General features: G+C 52.2%; 1 protein-coding gene across 1 annotated transcript; it reads right to left on the bottom strand.

Moving 5' to 3' along the window:
• Positions 1-7,929: 7,929 nt before the first annotated feature.
• Positions 7,930-12,991, bottom strand: GJB2 (gap junction protein beta 2). The gene is made up of 2 exons (XM_032611308.1): positions 12,946-12,991; positions 7,930-9,986 (listed from the first exon to the last, which is right to left on the bottom strand). Exon 2 carries the CDS (start codon positions 9,962-9,964, stop codon positions 9,284-9,286), a length of 681 nt encoding a protein of 226 aa, XP_032467199.1. The 5' UTR covers positions 9,965-9,986; positions 12,946-12,991; the 3' UTR covers positions 7,930-9,283.
• Positions 12,992-18,334: the final 5,343 nt, after the last annotated feature.

The following is an 18,334-nucleotide window of genomic DNA, read 5'->3' on the forward strand; positions in this document are numbered from 1 at the left end:
CATCTGCGCAGCCTTCAGGAGGGATCTCGGGGTCTGTGTCCTTGGAAAACCTGGCCTTCGTCCTGGCCCCAAAGTCCCTCTGCACCGCTGTGGGGACACGCTGGCTCGGGGTCTTGCTACACAGAGAGCGTGCGTCCTTCTTCTCTCTGTCTCTCGGTAAGAACATTTAACGGGAGATCTACCCCCTTAACGAACTGAGAGGTGCACGACCCCTTGGGTTGACCTGGGCCTTGCACGAGGGTGTCTGGCCCTTCCCGTCCCTGCAGCCTTCCTTCTTCAGTGCCTGGAGCTCGGAGCTGTCTCCCTGGAGCAGCATTCACGTCCTGTCCCCACACGACAAGCTCCACAGCCGGGCCGGCCCACCTTCCGCCTTCTGTCCCCTCGGGCACCACTCGCCTTGTTCCTCCACCTGAAATGTCCCCGGACTGTTGCCACTGTCGCGACGTGAACGATGCCCCGTCCTTCTGCAAGGGCACCGTGACTCCTCAGAGCCGTGTTGGGGCTGCGCGGGTGAATCCAGAATTATTCTGTGTTCGTCCCTGGGATCAAGTGAGTTTCCTCCTCGGCCCCTGGGCTTTCCTGCACCTGTAAAAGCAGTGCTGAACGTTTGTCAGTTTCGTCTGTTCCGCTCCTTTCTGGTGGGACCACAGCTCCGCTCTCTGCTCTGACTGTGGTCGTGAACCCCGGGCTGGCGGCGCACTTGGAGCTGGACGGTGACTGGGGAGTTGAGACAGAGAAGTTTAGGACTCACGGGTCCTGGAGGACGAACCGGGGCCACCCGGGGAGGTCAAGGCAGGTGCAGAGACAGAAGCAGGACCTGGGCACGTCCCTTATTGGGGTCCAGGGTGGACCGCTCTGGGGTCCCGGAATAAGGCAGGGTCGGTCAGTTCAAACAATAGACTGGGGTTTTGTTCAGCTCCTTGGGCTCTCATCTCCGGGCTCACGCAGGGGACGTGGGAGAGGTAGGGGGTCAGGGCAGGAGCTCCTGGGGTTCGGTCCCTGCGGCTCTCATCAAGGGCCTATGCACACGAGTGGCCAGTGTCCCCCCTGGACCCCGGACCCCAGCCGCGCAGGACGGCCCCGAGGCAGTGACACATGCAGCCGCTCAGCTCAGCTCTCCACCATCTCCCAGGCGATAAACAAAAGGACCTTCCTGTCCCTGACGAAGCAGAAGGAGCCCAGAAGAAATCACTGTTTAAAAAGGCCAACAAGCACAGAAGTGTCCTTTCCTGTTTCTCAGAAAGACGGTGACTCTGCTGCTGGAGCTTTGCATACGTTTTCAGAAACACAAAGGTGGTAGTGATGCTTGAGAACGCAAAGCCCACAAGAATTCTTTTGGTGACTTAACGTGCTGGCGGCAGGGAGCACACTCTCCCCCCACGTGCTTCTGGATTTAGGGGACGTGAGTACTGTGAAAGCAGCTGCTTCCGTCTGGGGTGGAAGTGAAACTAGGGCACGGTACTGCAGTGGGCGTGAATTCACACCGGCTTCGGAAGAGGAGCTGACCGGGGACTTGGCGGCAGCTCGGGGACTTAGAGGGACGTGAGCTCTTACGATCTGGCCACGGGATTTCCTCTGTTTTCATCACCATTCCTGAACATCATTTCTATTCGTAATATCCTCCCTGGCACGGGCAACAGGGCACAGCAAGTACTTCCGAGGTGAGGAGAGGTCACTCCTGCTTCTGAACTTGACCGGACTTGAGAAGGAGTGTTCCCCACGGGTCAGGAAGGACTGGGTTCCTTGCTCAGACTTGTCTCATTTGCATCATGTTTATGGCTAATCTGGGGAGTTACGCGGGGCGTCACAGCGCTAGTAAACTAGCCTGGAGACGTTCGCAGTGTATGATGTGTGTCTGGGCTCAGAACACTTCTTAGGGCTTGTGGTCACCATCAGAGTCCTTCATGGAGACCATCCACTGTCTCTTGTGTTGAGAAAAAACATCTTAAAAAACTATGGTAAAATATACATAACATAAAATGTACCATATTACCATTTCTATGCGCACACTTTAAAGCGCGTCCGCATCACCGTGCGGCCGTCACCACTCCCGGCGCCAGAGCTTTGCATCTTCCCAAACTGAAACTCTGTCCCCATTAAACTCTCGTGCCCCCTCCCCGCTCCCGCCAGCCCCTGGCAGCCACCGTTCTACTTCTGTCCCTGTGAGTCTGACTGCTTTAGGGACCTCACAGAAGTGCAATCGCGCCGTATCTGTCCTTTTGTGAATGGCTTATGTCACTCGGCATAATGTCCTCAAGGTTCGTCCATGTTGTAGTCTGTGTCAGAATCTCCTTTCTTTTAGGCTGAATAATATTTCATTGAATATATGAGCCACGTTTTTTAATCTGTTCCTCTGTTGATGGACGCCTGTAATGCTTCCAGTCTTTGCCACATGTGAGCAATGCTGTGGTGGACGTGGGCAAACAAATATCTGTTTACACTGAGATCTTTTCCTTTTGGAAAAGTCGAGGCAAATGGGAAAAATTCATGCTTTCTTTTTTTTTTTTTTTTTTTTTTTTTTTCGGTACGTGGGCCTCTCACTGTTGTGGCCTCTCCCGTTGCGGAGCACAGGCTCCGGACACGCAGGCTCAGCGGCCATGGCTCACGGGCCCAGTCGCTCCGCGGCATGTGGGATCTTCCTGGACCGGGGCACAAACCCGTGTCCCCTGCATCGGCAGGCGGACTCTCAACCACTGCGCCACCAGGGAAGCCCCATGCTTTCTTGAGTTCTTGTGACTCACAATGGCCCTAAACCGACTCTTCAAGTTTTGTAAAGTAGGTATCACAGTTATAAAAAAGCCTGAAAACTCTGAGTGGGATATATTAGGTGATTTTCTCCCCAGACGACGTAAGGGAATTAAGACCAAATAATACCGAATATTTAAAGAGCTGCTGTGTTAACATTAGATGATGGTTTAAAAGTATTTTAAATACGAGACTTCCCTGCCCCACGGCTGAGTGATGAATGAGAAATAATCTCACCGTGGCATTCACGGCCCTGGATGGTAAGATTTCAAAATACAAGCAATGGAATAGTTAGAGAAACCCGAGGAAAAACCTAAATCAGGACCTTGTAGCTGTAACCACGAGATCACAGAAGTTTGCTAATACTGCCCATATCCTGTTTATGAGAGGAAATGGTGCGTGTTTGCATGTGAACTTTTGTTTTTCATTTTTTACGGTTGCCCTAAAGAACAACGGCCACACACCTACAAACTGGAAATACAAACGCCAGAGCAATGGAAGCAGTGTGGTCTCCATGAGGGTAGATATGGCAGGCTCTTAAGAAAACCGCCTCCACCTGGTGCCCTGCAGTCGCTAGGGAAGCGGCGGTGTAGCGGGGTGGCGCCGTGCCCTGCAGTTCCCTTGAGGCAAGCGGAAGCATTGCTTAGGGGTCCCGTCCCCACTGGGCTGCCCAGAAACCCGCCGGCCAGTTGTAACAGCGAGTGGCAGAAATCGGTCTTGATAAGTTATGCAGCTTCTCAAAGAAATGGAAGATCACCAGACTGAACAGCAGTCTCCTTTCCTGGCAAAAGGCTTCCATCTTTCGTGATTCAGTTTGTGTTCCTTTAGTCTCCAAAGAAACGATTTCCGGCCCCGACCTCTTCCTGCGGGACTTGGTGTGCAGGTCACACCCAGCTAGTCGACGTTCTGTTCTGTGAAGTGACCGCCTGGGACACATCTGTCCTGCACACCGTGACCTCTTCTGGAATCATTTTTGCGTTCGCCAGGGGCCTGCCGGTGCTCTGCACGTGAGGACCTCAGCGAGTGTGTCTAGAGTGGATAATGGAGTGGCAAACACACTCAGATGTTTGTGTAAGACCCTTCACCCAGTTGTCATAATATCCTTACTAGTAAGAAGAAAATGTGCAAACCAGACCCAGCTAAGTACATTTATCCTGAAAACTCCAATCCTGCTGGTAAAGGGACTGCGGCAAAGCTCGAAGGAAGTGTCTGGAAGCGTTCCACAGTCAACCTTTTTATCGGCTGAAGTAACTGAAGGCTCAGTAAACTGACAGGTGATGTACAGTTGGAAGGCATTGCTAATAAACTGAAGGTCTAATGGACCGGAGAGATGCGCCAGTACCAGCAGGATGAAATCCACGCAGGAGAAGGCCAAGTCCTGAATTTAGGCTGGAAAATCCATGCGACACGTGCTACAGAGGAAAGTAGAGGTGTGGGCAGGAGTGGGGGAGGAAGGGGGGTCCTCTTTGTGAAAAGCTGGAAACGGTGTCATTGCTCACTAACGAGGCCATGGTTACACGACTAAGGCTAGGCATTCCGTGGAACATTGCACGTCTGTTAAAAAGAACAAGTCAGAGCTATATACACAGACCTGCAGAGAGTTCCAAGGCGCGTTACCAAACGAGACGCTATCACAGAAAAAATCGTGTAAGAACTGCAGGCCAACCAACAGTGTGGTTCTGTGTGTGTGTGCGTGTCTGCCTGCAAGCACCTGCAACGCGGGACTTCTGGGGAGCTCTGCATCGAGACGTTGGTACCCACACTCCGAGCAGGGCTGGAGAGGAGACTTTCACCTTGACTTTATCTATTTCTGTATTTAATCCCAAAGCAAATGTATTTGTATAGTAATTCTACAATTACACACATCACATCGGGGGCCTTTTTGATTGACAATGAGGAAAGGTGATGAGACTGTTAAAAAGCAAACTCGAGATCAGACTCCTTTAGCGATAAGGCCACGTCCCAGGTGGTCGCCGGGCCCGCCTCCCTGCGGAGAGGACAGGGGGCTCCAGAGGTGCCCCTCCTGCTGGACACTGGCCGGGGCCGGGCTCCACGGCGGAGGCGAGAGTGCGTCTGGTCCTGTTTCTTCTCTGCCTGGACCCAGTGGGTCCGGACCCAGGAGCAGCTTAATAGTGAGTGAACGAATGAATGGCGAACGAGGACCCGTGTCGCTGGAAAATGAAGTTAGGGCTGAACTTGGACGCGTTCTCGTCTATGGAAGGTTCTTGAGTGGCAGACAGACTCCTCCTGGACCAGCAGAGGGCAGAGAAGACAGGGAAGCAGGTGTCCTGCGGCAGATGTCACGCCAGCCCAGAGGCCCCTTCTCGGGCCCCTCAGCGCCCCGGCCTTTGTCTCTCACCTGCGGCTCTTCCCTCACCCGACCTGCAGGTGTCCTGGTGGCCAGGCCGCACTGCCTGGGCCCCAGCACCTCCTACTTCCCGTTGGCTTTACTTTTCTCCACCGCACTCGTCTTCGGGGGATTTGTTTGTGTTTTGTTTGTTCGCAGCCCTGCTGCCCAACAGTTCCTGGCGCTCGGCTGGCACTCGGTAAATACTGGCTGAGTAAATAAATACTTAGCGAGGGGGCAGGAACGGAACCGGTGTCTCCGGAGGCGGGATCCCTCAGCCCCGCCGGCGCTGGGGAAGGGCCGCCAGCTTCAGGAATTAAGCCCTGGGGGTTCCGGAATCCCGCCCACATCCCCTGCGCCCCTGCCCTGAGCTGCTCCCACCATCCCGAGGCCTCGGCTACAACTCTGGAGCGTTTCTGGGCGGCTTCGATGACGTCCTGTGTGTAAAGTACTTGGTAATGTGGGCGGAAGGTGTGTGGCGGCCCTAAGGGGATGAATCAGAGCTTGCTTTCTTATGCGTGATCTTTCTCCAGTTACAAACGGGGCTGCCCTTTTGTCCCATCCCCCCTCTGCCTTTCCTCCCCCTCCTCAGGGGTGTCTCAGTCCCCTGGCCCAGCCCAACTGGACTTATTTCAGGCTTTGAGGAAACGGGCATTTCCCCAGGCTTCCCGTGTGTCGAGCTTTGGGAGGGTCCTTCCTGTCTAGAGCCCCATCCATCCACTGTGCAGCCTGGGATCCGTCCAGTGGAAAAGAGCTCAATGGTATTCCGCTTTGTGCTTTCCTGCACGGAGAGGTTTACGTAAATTACCTTATTTTTGTTTTTGAAGTTTTGAATTTTATTTATTTTTTATACAGCAGGTTCTTATTAGTTATCTATTTTATACATATTCGTGTATATATGTCAATCTCAATCTCCCAATTCATCCCACCACCACTTTCCCCCCTTGGTGTCCATACGTTTGTTCTCTACATCTGTGCCTCTCTTTCTGCCCTGCAAACCGGTTCATCTGTACCATTTTTCTAGTTTCCACATATATGCGTTAATATGCGATAGTTGTTTTTCTCTTTCTGACTTACTTCGCAGTTGGATTGCCATTAACCTCGGGGAGTATTCGGCAGGCCCTTTAAGATGAGGAAACAGGTCTGGAGAAGCAGGTGAGCCCCTGTGTACCCACGGTGACCCCTTGGCGCGCTGCCTGCGCCCCAGCCCACCCCCAAGGTCAATGACCCCGTGAGGGGCAGCTCAGCCTCGGCCATCCCGAGAACCCCACCTCTGTCCTCCTGATTCAACCCGGATCCACCTGCCAAGAGCCTCACACATACGGAAGAGGTGAGACCAGGATTGCTAGTGTCCTAATAAGCCTCGAACAAGGAAGAATTAGCAGCTGGGCTGTTCCCACTGCCTCTTAAGGTCCCAGAGGTCATGCTGGCACCTGGCCAGCGCTGAGGCCCTCCCGAGGCTGGCCTGTGAGGCCACAGGCTTGTCGTGGCCAACCTGACACAGAGAACTTTGGTGGACTCGTTAAAAATAAAACGGGGACTTCCCTGGCAGTCCAGTGGTCAGGGCTCGCACTTCCACTGCAGGCACCTGGGTTCTATCCCTGGTCGGGGAACTAAGATCCCGCAAGCCGCACGGCGCGACCCAAAGCAAAACAAGACAAAACGGAGCTTTTTCTTACCTACTACAAATTGTAAGTGGATGGTTTGAGATATAAACTCAGGACGATCATTTCCAGGGTTCAAGCTCTAATTTTCAGGCATGTGGCCAAGCCTGTAAGTTCTTAAAAGTGGTCAGTAGTCACCTGTGATTATTTCAATCTAGTCTTTTAATACCCGAGAGTAACAGTCTTCATAGCTTGTAAGTGAGCACATCTATTTAAAAAGTCACGTGCTCCCGTGATAGGCTGTGTGTAGGGCACCCTGGAAGGTGGCCGGGGACCATTTCTCATCCTCTCTCTATCACCTGGAGGAAAGTTGACTGCTTTTGGTCCTTTTAAATCCATCTAAGGACTTCCCTGGCGGCCCAGTGGTTAGGACTCCGTGCTCTCACTGCCGAGGGCACGGGTTCAATCCCTAGTTGGGGAACTGGGATCCCACCAGCTGCGCGGCGCAGCCAAAAAAAAAAAAAAAAATTCATCTAAAAAGCGTATGGCTCCTCATAAAAACATTCGTAATTACTGATTTCAGGTCCCTGGATGAAGGCTCAGACCACGGGCCTGTTGCTGGCTGTCCCGGGAGGGTGCCGGGGCCATCAAGCCACACACAGGGATGGGAAAGGGCTCCCGGAACAGAAGACAGTTTATGAGACCAGTTGTGGTTATATACAAACGTGCATCTGTATGAAATCCTGTAGAAAACCCCATAGAAAAGACACCTGACAGAATTTTTCTCATGCCTCAGCCAACCTTGACTGTGAATAACATTCTAAAGTGTTTAAATAATAATTCTAGGAGCCAGACTGGTCATGTGACCACAACTCAGCATCCTCCAAGCAGCAGAGGCAATCCATGCCCCACACTGTGCGTGTTCCTCAGAAACCCTTTAGTGGTGAGCGTGGGGCAGGGTAGGAATCAGCCTTCTTTCTCCCTTCCCTGTCAGTCTTTCTGGTGACAGGTTTTTCTGTAACTGGCGTGGAAGAATCCCAGAATCGCGGACGGACGGACCGTGGTAACTTACCCATTTAGTGTTTGAAATATAAAATATTAACATACTTTTACAAAACTGGATATAGGTGAAATTAAAAGCTGCTATTCGATTAAAAATTGTAATAGATTTTAAATAACTATTATGTGAATTAATTATATTTTAATATTTAAATGACTTGAGATATGACAAAATTATTTTAGTTACAAGTATGTAATTAAAGCTATTATTTATTATTACAAAATGTTTTTATAATGCTATTCTTGGCAACAGGAAAATCTTTACTCTCATCGAAGTATGCTGAGTACCATTTTTTGGAAACCATGTCAAGCATCATAATATTAGGATTCGATTTGTCTTATAGAACTGCTAAATAGTTACCTAAACCCTAGTTCGTATTTTTAAAAAGTGTCTATTAATTCTGTTTTCACTTAAAAAACCTGGATGCTGAAAAGGGAAGCAAACAGACCTTTGAAGTAGATGAAACTCATTTTTAATTGTCAGAATTTAGGGTCTAGTCTCTCCCTCTGTTCTTTAGAAACAGTAAGTACCCCCCACAATTTTTCCATTTTGTTCTGCACCATTAAATTGTACTGTGGCAATAAAATACTCCCAAGCAATCTCTTTCAGTCAGTATTCTTCCCGTGGACCATGGGAGTGGAAAAGGCAACGTCGTAGGGGAGCTGAGGGTGTCTTGAGGCAACCCACCATCGGCAGTAGCTGGTGGCACATGCAATCTGTATTTCTCATACAAAATCACATCTAAGCTTTTGAAATGAGGCCGTTTGCTATTAAAAGCCATCACTAAGGACTTCTAGCTTGTTTCACTTGAGAGAAGCCGAAATGCTTCCATGTAGCACACACCACAATTCATACAACGGACAGCCTCTTGGTGGCACTGCAAACCATTCATACCTGAAAGGCCATATTTAAATTCACTGAGCATCTAATTTATACACCGTTTACATATCATAATCTGAGCCTTCGAAATTAGAGGAACGTATAATGAATGGTTCCTTGTAGATCAAAAGAACATATCTTATTTAAAAATTTCACTTAAAAAAGTATAACAGCGTTTGAAGCATTAGGTAACCTCGTCCATTGTTAAAGACTAAAGCGTCAAAGCAAATAAAAAACCCAGTATTCTCATGTTTACCTTTAATTCAAGGGAAATGGCACAGGTAGCCCTAAGGGGATCAACCAGACCTTCTCAGCATCGTCTTCAGGCCCTGGCGTTTCTCTCCTTTCCTCAAAGAAAGGAAGACAAACGCCATATCCTTTGTCTGAAATAGGGAAGTACTGTTGGCACTGTCACCCCCGCTGGCTCGGGCCTCACCAGACCGATTTCGGAGAGCAGCAGAGGCTCGGACACTCGCAGGAGTGCAGCCTCTGGGGGCATCTGGGGTCGCACGTGAGATCTACAGGGGGTCAAAGGTGGCCTTGAAGACGAGACGCTGGACCTGGGTGGCGCGGGTGACCGTGCCCCACAGCTGAGCACTGATTGCCCCATCCTCTCACGCTCTCTTGTATCTAAAGCTGGCTACTGTGTTACACTGGTTTTTTGGACTTTCCGGAACAATATCTAATCATCAAGTAACACAATTCGGTGACATTAAGCAGGATGCAAATTCCAGACACGGCGATCATGAAAACCGTGAAGACGGTCTTCTCCGTTGGCCTGGACACGAAGCAGTCCACCGTGTTAGGGCAGGGCCACGCGTTGCATTTCACCAGGCGCTGCATGGCGAAGCCGTCATACATGACGTAGAAGACGTACATGAAGGCGGCCTCGAAGATGACCCGGAAGAAGATGCTGCCGGTGTAGGTCCACCACAGCGACCCTTCGATTCGGACCTTCTGGCTTTTGATCTCTTCGATGTCCTTAAATTCACTCTTTATCTCTCCCTTCATGAATTTCCTTTTCTTCTCGTGTCTGTAGTGGGCCACGTGCATGGCCACCAGCAGGGCCGGCGTGGACACGAAGATGAGCTGTAGCGCCCAGAGCCGGATGTGGGACACGGGGAAGTAGTGGTCGTAGCACACGTTCTTGCACCCGGGCTGCAGCGTGTTGCACACGAAGTCGGCCTGCTCATCGCCCCACACCTCCTTCGCGGCCACCACAAGGATCATGACGCGGAAAATGAAGATGACGGTGAGCCAGATCTTCCCGATGCTGGTGGAGTGTTTGTTCACGCCCCCCAAGATCGTCTGCAACGTGCCCCAGTCCATCTTCTCGTCCGGGCAGTTTGCGCTGGAAAAGACAAAGTGACACAACATGGAGGGGACCGGGCAGGACTGGCTCGTGGGGGGCTTGCTGGGTCCGGGCAAGTGAGCGCCCAGAGATCCCTTCCCGAACAAATGCCGGCTCTCACACTACCTCACCCAACGAGAGGAAAACAAACCAACCTCTTCTGCTGTAGCGCTAGCCGCGTAGTGCGCAGAACACCTGGAACGCGTTCTCTAGTAAAGAGGGGTATATCCAGCTGAGCAGCGCACCCAGTCCGTAGCACACGATCAACACGTGGGGTGGCGCACCCCGGCAAACGTGCGCGCCGACGCAGGGCCCTGATGGAGGCGCTGACCGAACCCCTGCGCGGGTCCCCCCAACCCTCCAACGGCATTCAGCGCTCCCAAGCGCTCGTTCTGGACGGTACCCTGGCCTCGTGCCAGCCGGGGACGACCTCGCCCTCGCCTTCAAGGCCGAGAGGCCAAGTCTCACGGCAGCACCTCCTTCCTTCACCTATCTCAATTCATTTTCATGGATGTGGGATGCAGCAGTGAAATGATTGTCCCCAGTGGTAAAATCCACGTTTAATGTTTCCCAAAGGGCTTCACTTCCTGTCTCTATATGAAAAGGGGCAGGTTAGAACTGGTCCTTCCAGGGAGAAAAGCCCCTGTGTGCGTGGGTTTTTGTGACCGTTCTGTGTATAGATTGGGGTCCTTGCTGTCCTGTTGGGACTGACCGATCGGTTAGTACTCAGGTTTGGAAAGTGTTGTGACGGTGCATTTTTATCATGGACTGTGGTGTTTAGAAGTGTTTCTAAAGGGGTGCGTTGTAAAAAAAAAAGACAAAGTTTAACTCGGTGATTCCCCAGGACTGGCCCTACCGGGCACCCTCACGGTACTGAAGGTCAGTAGCCACGCTGCTGGGTGATGTGCTGCCTATTGAAGGGACCTGGGAAGCCTGTGCGCTCACCTTCCACCAGCCAGTGGCCTCTTCATCCCAGGGTATGAACGGTCTTCACATACTTAGAGTCACACCTGTCTGTCTCAATCAAGCCTCTTTTAAACAAGACCCCACCCTCCACAATCTGATGAGTAATGTGTCCACTCCTTCCAAACTGGTTCTCAGTCCTCCAGCTTCTCTTACTTAAAAGCTTAGTGCTCTCCTTATTCTAAGCAAGTTGGGTCCTGTCTCCCCATGGGCTTCCTGAGCAGGTTGGGGAGAGTCTGATCACCCTGCGGCCTCTGGGGCGCTGCTGGGGGCACCGAGGTCTGGCTGAAACCATCCAAGGCCACCTCGTTCAGAGGCCACAGCAGAGACATGAGAAGGGTCAGGGCAGGAGAGCTACGAGCGTTGAGACATCCTCGTGAAACGCTCAGCCAGCTCAGCTCGAAAGAGAAACATCCCTGGGAAAAGGTCTGCTCTGGGCTCAGCCCTGACTCTTAAATACAGCCGGTCCGGGAGGGCTTAGGCTCTGCACCTGGTCCGTCCTGCCCTAGCAGTGTACTCAAAGCTCTTGTGAAATCAGACCCTCCAGTTCTTCGCTGGCCCTTACTAAGTGGAAACAGGACACTCACAGAAACAGACCGTCTGGCGTGTATCAGTACATCTGGCTAAAAATCTGGAATGAGGCCAGTGAGTGCCCAGTGCAGGACCCACACCCCTCAAACCAGTCCAGTCAGCAGCGGCTGCGAAGAAGACAGTTCCAAGTAAACCCTATACTCTTGTTGTTGTTTAAAGCGCCTGGTTGGGCTGCAGCTACCTGTTCTAAAGATCCTTTAGAAAGAGGAGCAAATTAAAGTTGGATCCCGATGGGCTAGGGAGAGGTGGACCGACCCAGCGGGATGAAACTGCTCTCCACAGTGAGCAGCGGGGTGCTGGCCCCCGCCCTTCCTGGCCGGCCCACACCTGCGGGGGTGGGGTCGGGGGCAGAGGAGCTGTTTTGTCCTGTCGGGAGGCTGCTGGGTGAAGTACTAGCTTCCGGAAGGGGCAAAAGGGTTCCCTTACCCCTTAGCTTCGCAGTCCTTACTTCTGCTGATGGTGGCCCTTTGGCCCACAGGCCCCCCCCACCCCCATCCCCCCCGTGTCTGTAATTGTGACTGGCCGCACACTACTTCCGACCCCGACTCAAAGGGCAAATGGGGACACGGCTGTCGCCACACATCTCGAGAGAGTCCCGGGGGACGGCCACAGGGGCCAGCTCTCAGGAAGCTGGAGGACGGGTTAGGCTTCTTCCCTGTCCGGTAGGGGACGTTCAGGGCCGACGCAGCCGGCCCTAAAGCACGGCTCCCCGGTTTGGGACCAGCGCCCCGAAAGCCACCCCCCACCCCGCCTGCCCCCCGACTGCACCGCCCCCTGGAAACGCCGCTCTTGAATTTGCAGGAGAAAAACAGGCAACCACAGCGCGGACTCGATCCGGCTGTGCGGGGCGGCAAAGCGGCGCGAGGAGGTAAAGGTCAGTTTCCTCCAGGTTAAGCTTCCGCTTAACCCACGGGATGGACTCTCCTCTCTGAGCGAACCCTTCGGCCAGGTCGAGGCTCCTGGTGGAGAGGCTCCTGGTGGAGAGGCTCCTGGTGGCGGCAGGCGAAGCGCGCCGGCGTCTGTGCCAGGCTTTCCCCGGAGGAACCAGGCCGACTGCCAGGCGGATCGGCGGCCGCGCACCTGTCCGGCCCTCCTTCCCCGCGCGGCCCCGGCTCCGGGCCAGTCCGCGCGCTGCGCACCGCGGGGTCGGCGGGGTCCAACCCCAGACTCGGCCCGAGGAGCTGCCGGCCAGGGGCTCGCGATCGCCACCCTCCCTGCACCCCAGCGCCGCTGTCGCCACTGCCCGGGACCCGGCGGCGCGGGGCCTCGGTGCGCGCCGAATCCAGCCCGGGGGACCCGGGTCCCTCCCCGAGGGTCCCACAGCCCCAGGCCTCCTGGGGTCTCTCCCCGCCGGGTCCGCAGCCCCCAGCCGTCCCGAGGAGCCGAGAGTGGGAGCCGGCCTTACCGACTGGAGCGGGGCGCACGGGCGGGGCGGACTCCCCGGGGTCGCGCGGCGGGGCCGGAGCGGCGGCGGCGGCGAGGGGGCGCGGGGGGGCGGCGGAGGCCGCTATCTGCTCGGAGTCGGGAGAGCTCGGCGCGCCGGGCGCTCGGGCCTTGGACACCTGTGCGCTCGTCGGCGCCTTTTAACCGCGCCAGGCACCCCGCCTCTTCCCCGGAGCTGTTGAGAAAGTCCGGGAGGGGGCGGCTCCTCGGCGTCCGGCCGCCCCCAGCGCCGCGGGCGGGGCGCACCAGCCCCGGGTCCTCAGCGCTTCCCCGTGTCCCTGAGTCCCCCGAGCACCCCGGATCCCCGCGCCCCCAGCCCCCCGGCCGCCCGGGTCCGAGCAGGGCGACGCTGAGCCTCGGCTCCCTGCGATTTTGGGGAGAGGGTGAGGTTAAAGGATCGTTGTCGTTGCTGTTATTGTTATTTCTACGTGGACCGGTTCAAGAGTACAGTCGTAGTCAAAGCTCCGGTTTAATTTTTATTTTTTTTTATTTGAAGAGTAAGTTCAGGCCGGAGGTCCGGTTCCCCGCGAGGCTCCCCCCGGGCAGCGCGGTTGCCCTGGGCCGGTTCCCTCCTGGGAATGTGGGTTCACGGTGGGCCGTGGGGGGGGGGGTCGGGCACCGCCGGGCTTGGCCAAGGGCCTGCTTCTTTCTCCCCCAAACCTCGCAGGCAAACTTAACGAACGTCTCCTTGAGTTCCTGTTTGATTCGATCACTTTCCACTACGTGCCAAGGGCCGGGGTTGGACGTGGTGAGGACACAAGGCCAGCGCCAGGGACCCTGCACGCGGGCCCAGCCCTGCGTCCCATCAGAGGGTGCCCCCCGGCCCTGCCCACGTCCTCCTACTCCCACGGCTGAGAAATAGCAAGGTTACTCAGTTCGGGGTGGGGAGCCCCCCCCGAATGAAGTCTACCGACCCCTTCCCCTGCACACACGTCTCGGAGGGGCGCGCTGGTGGGATTTCTGGAGAGGCTCCCTGGGAAGCTCGGTTCCTCTCCCGGAAGCTTGAGCTCGGATTACAAGGTTTCATTGTTCACATGTGGCTGGGTATTTTGACATTCACAAAGCAAGTGGATGGAGAATTAAAATCGCTAGAGTGGGCCGCGTCTGGGGAACCGTGTCCCGCATGGGGGGCAGGAAACTCACTCCAGGATTCCTGCAAAGGGGCCAGCCCTGAGGTGCAGGCGTGCTCGCTCCCACGCTTGGCTTCACTTAGGTCGGTTTTAAGTTGAGCAGAGATGATTCACCCTGACAGGGCAGATGTGGCCTTAGAAATGGGTTTCCTGTGATTGTGAACATTAGCGTAAAGGTACTGACTTTTCCTTTGAAAGGTTGCACCTCATCGCCACGGGCCAGTTTAGGCCATTCTTGCTGGGTGAACCTGAGTTTGTCCCCCTGTCACTACCCCACCTTCCAGCCCCAGGTCTTAGTCTGGGAAGGAGTGTCTGTTCATGAACAGACAAAGCCCTACAAGGCCCATCTGAGAGATGTGCTGAATCGGCTGGTTGGAAATTACAAGGCGAAGGTGGGTGGCCTGGAGGAACCTTCCTGGCCTGAGCCTCCTGGGAGCTGGGGGGCAGGGGACGCCCTTCAGGTTGTCAGGGCATCGCTCTGTGGGGCTCTGGGGTTGGAGTGAAGGAAGCGTCTGGAACCTTTGCAGGAAGCCAGCTGGTAAAGGCGGTTTGGACATTGAAAGTTGACTCGCTTTCCCCCGCTGAAGGATTTCCCCTTGCCTTTTCTGTCTGTATCATGAATGCAGGTTGCTGTTCAACTTCCTGTTCCTGTGTTCCCTGACTTATTCTCCTGATTTGCATAATGACGGTGTATTGCTGGCTGATTGAATATCCTAGCCACTCTGTATTTGAGGATTTATGGTTAGAACCCCTACAGCTCTTCAGTCTTAACTACAACGCAGCACTTGATTGTCTCCTGTTCGGTGTGACTTCTGCTGTTTTCTGTGCACTGGTGTCTTCTTCCCAACCAGACTCGGATTCAGATGGGGCAAGAAATCTCGTGGAGGTATTTCGTGTCCTCCAGAGCAGAGGAGGGGAGGGAGGGTAAGATGGAAAAAGGGTCTCACGTCTGGACATTTGAAGTTATCGCCACACAAGCTTAGACGTATATGCGCTTAGCAGATCACACCACAGCTTAGTGTTTTAAAAATCCTGTAATTATTCTGTGAATAGCACAGTCATATTGCGGCATTATTTTTGGTTAAAAGCATTACTTTGTTATATGTAAACATTGAAAATAAGCCTCAGGGACTTCCCTAGTGGCTCAGTGGTTAAGAACCCACCTGCCAATGCTGGGGACACGGGTTTGATCCCTGGTCCAGGAAGATTCCACATGCCACAGAGCAACAAAGCCCGTGTGCCACAACTACTGAGCCTGTGTGCCACAAGGACTGAAGCCCACATGCCTAGAGCCCGTGCTCTGCAACGAAGAGTAGCCCTCGCTTGCCATAAGTAGAGAAAGCCCGCGCACAGCAACGAAGACCCAACGCCCCCCAAAATAAATTAATTAATTAATTTTTTAAAAAAGAAAGAAAATAAGCCTTCATTTTCAGGTCTTCATCTTTTAACATAACAGCCCCCGGAGGAGGCTGACCCGTCCTGCCCTCCGCTTCAGCCTCCCCAGCCTGATGCGCACACCTCTCCAGCCTCATTAACTAGGCACCAAGCAAGATAGAGTACAGTTTTGGACTCGGTTTTATGGAAGAACTCTGGTGTCTCCTGGGTAGGTCTTGAGTGAAGCTGATACAGAGGACTGGCCCTTTTCAGGGAAGGTCAGGGTATCATTGAATAAATATCGATGGCTAAACTGGTGGGTGTGTGTTACAGCTGCACCTGTCACCTCACAGTGTCAGAGATATGTGTGACTAAGGTTTTTACATATGTACTTGGTAGCAAAAAGACAAATCCCAGGCATTCAAAATTTAGCTGAACTTCTATGCAGGTATTTAAAGTGATGCAGGGACATCGCTGGTAGTGCAGTGGTTAAGAATCCACCTGCCAATGCAGGGGACACAGGTTCGAGCCCTGGTCCGGGAAGATCCCACATGCCACGGAGCAACTAAGCCCGTGTGCCACAACTACTGAGCCTGTGCTCTAGAGCCCGCGAGCCACAACTACTGAAGCCCGCGTGCCACAACTACTAAAGCCCGTGCGCCTAGAGCCTGTGCTCGGAAACGAGAGAAGCCACCGCAATGAGAAGCCTGTGCACCACCACGAAGAGTAGCCCCCGCTCTCTGCAACTAGAGAAAGCCCGTGTGCAGCAATGAAGAGCCAATGCAGCAATAAATAAATAAATTTATTTAAAAAAGTCGTTATTAAAAAAATCAAAAATTAAAGTGATGCAGTTGTCAGGCTATAAGGGGAAGTGCTGATGTGTAAAGCTATTTGATATTTCAAGTTGACAGTTGTTTTACAAATAAGCCCAAAAAAAGCTGCTATTGTGGAAGAAGTCAGTGTGAGACAAATCCTATTTCTTAATATATTTTAATGAATGATTGCCTGCCAGCTGCCTGATGGGGCAGCCCCTTGAGTTCCCCCTGGGAAGGGTGGTCTGAATGTACATAAAGAATGTCTCAGTTAAATTTCCGACTCACAAATCATACGTGATAGCAGAAGGTGCTAGCAGAAACGTCTTAAGGCAAGAAGGGACTGATGAGAGAAAGGAATCCCCGTGCTAACACCTGGCAGTCTGGGGATCACTGGAGGCCTCTGAGCCACGAGCTAGTGGTCTGCAGCCACTTTCTTGACTTTGCTGTTGAAATATTAATCATATTAATAATTGGCAAAAAAGGGAAAATTCAGCCCTCCTCAAATGAGCAGATATTAAGAGCCCCTGGAAGTCTCTGCATAATTTGTTAATAATGACTTACATACGATAATATCATTTTAAAGCAGGAGTGGCCTTTCACGTTTTTGTGTATAATTATCACAGGAGAAGGGCATTTCACAAGATTTCTCTCTGTACCTTTGACCCACACCCTCACTTATGTATCCTGAAAATTGTTAATGTCAAATAATTTAGGGGGAAGGATCAGTTGTTACATTCCAAGTATGTGAAACTTTCAGATTTCACTAGTTTAATTGTTCTTCTCTTCAGTTTCAAATTAAAGTCATAAAAATTCCCACTTTTGAATTTGAAACTGTTATAAGCCTTTCCGTTTTCCTCACTCTATTCTTATATTCGTACATAAAATATTTGGGGGGAATTTGAGTTGTTAGATGTGTCAGCTGCAAGGCCGTGGTAAAATAAGTCAATTTCCTTGGCTTTACTGGATGAGCAGATGCTCTTAGCGGCAAATACATCCGTATAGCTCTTGTATGATTATTTAAGCAGACTGTGGAGAGATTACAAAGATGCTTCCAAGTGTATTTCTATCAAAAGCACGTGTTGGTCAGAAATGAATTCAAAGCTATAACTCCCCAGGCAAACTGGTAGGGAAAATTGACTTCTATTGAATATAAAAATTAAATTCTGTACGCTTTGGTGAGTTGTCAAAAAGGAAATTCTGCACAACTCATAAAGGAACAAAAGAGATTCTTACATTTTAGTGTGTCATATACCATCTTGAAGAGCTTTGGGAATAAGTTAGGCTCTAGTAAACACTCATATTATGGGTGGCTTTAGTAAAAAAAAAAAAAATTATAGGCATAGGTTTGACCAAGGGCTGCAGAGTAATGATTCCCTTGTAGGAGTGTGTCTGCTAGACCACAGCGGTTTTTTGTGAAATGCTAGTGTGGACGGTCCCAGGTCTGTCGCTGTCTGGAAACCACTGATTCCAGGGTGAGTTTTGCACCCACAAGCCCTGTCAGGTGGCTGTTCTCTGGCTTGGAAATTCTCTTTGGGAATTGGACGTGGTGTCTTTGATCTTAGAATTCAGAGCTTGGTTTGTGTGTTAGCCATTCATCTAAACTTCTCCTTAAACTGTTTCAGAGCCCTTTCTATGTTGGGGGAAGAAGCACATACTGTATCGGTGTATAGATTTCTCTGGTTTCACCTCATCCTTGAAAAATCTTTGTACTGGGAAAAGGCGCTTGCAATACCCAGAGTTCCCAGTAGATGGCACTGGGAAGACTCGTCAGGGAAACGGGGACGATCGCTGGAGAAAGATGGATACTCTTGTCCTTTAGTGTTGCTTGTCGCGACCTCGTTAATAGGCTGGGAAATAACTGTCTTTCCTTTTTTTTTCACAATTAAATGAAATAGAATAGAATAGGAAATATCAGAACACACTGCTCTTAATAAGAGTTAAGTCGTGTTTTAGGAAATGTGTGTTTCGTGTGTGTTTTCATACTCACACGTGTGCTAGTCCCAGTGTAAAATGTACTGGTTGCTGTAGACTT

This window comes from Phocoena sinus, chromosome 18 (assembly GCF_008692025.1).
Source record: "Phocoena sinus isolate mPhoSin1 chromosome 18, mPhoSin1.pri, whole genome shotgun sequence".
NCBI classification, from domain to species: Eukaryota; Metazoa; Chordata; class Mammalia; order Artiodactyla; family Phocoenidae; genus Phocoena; species Phocoena sinus.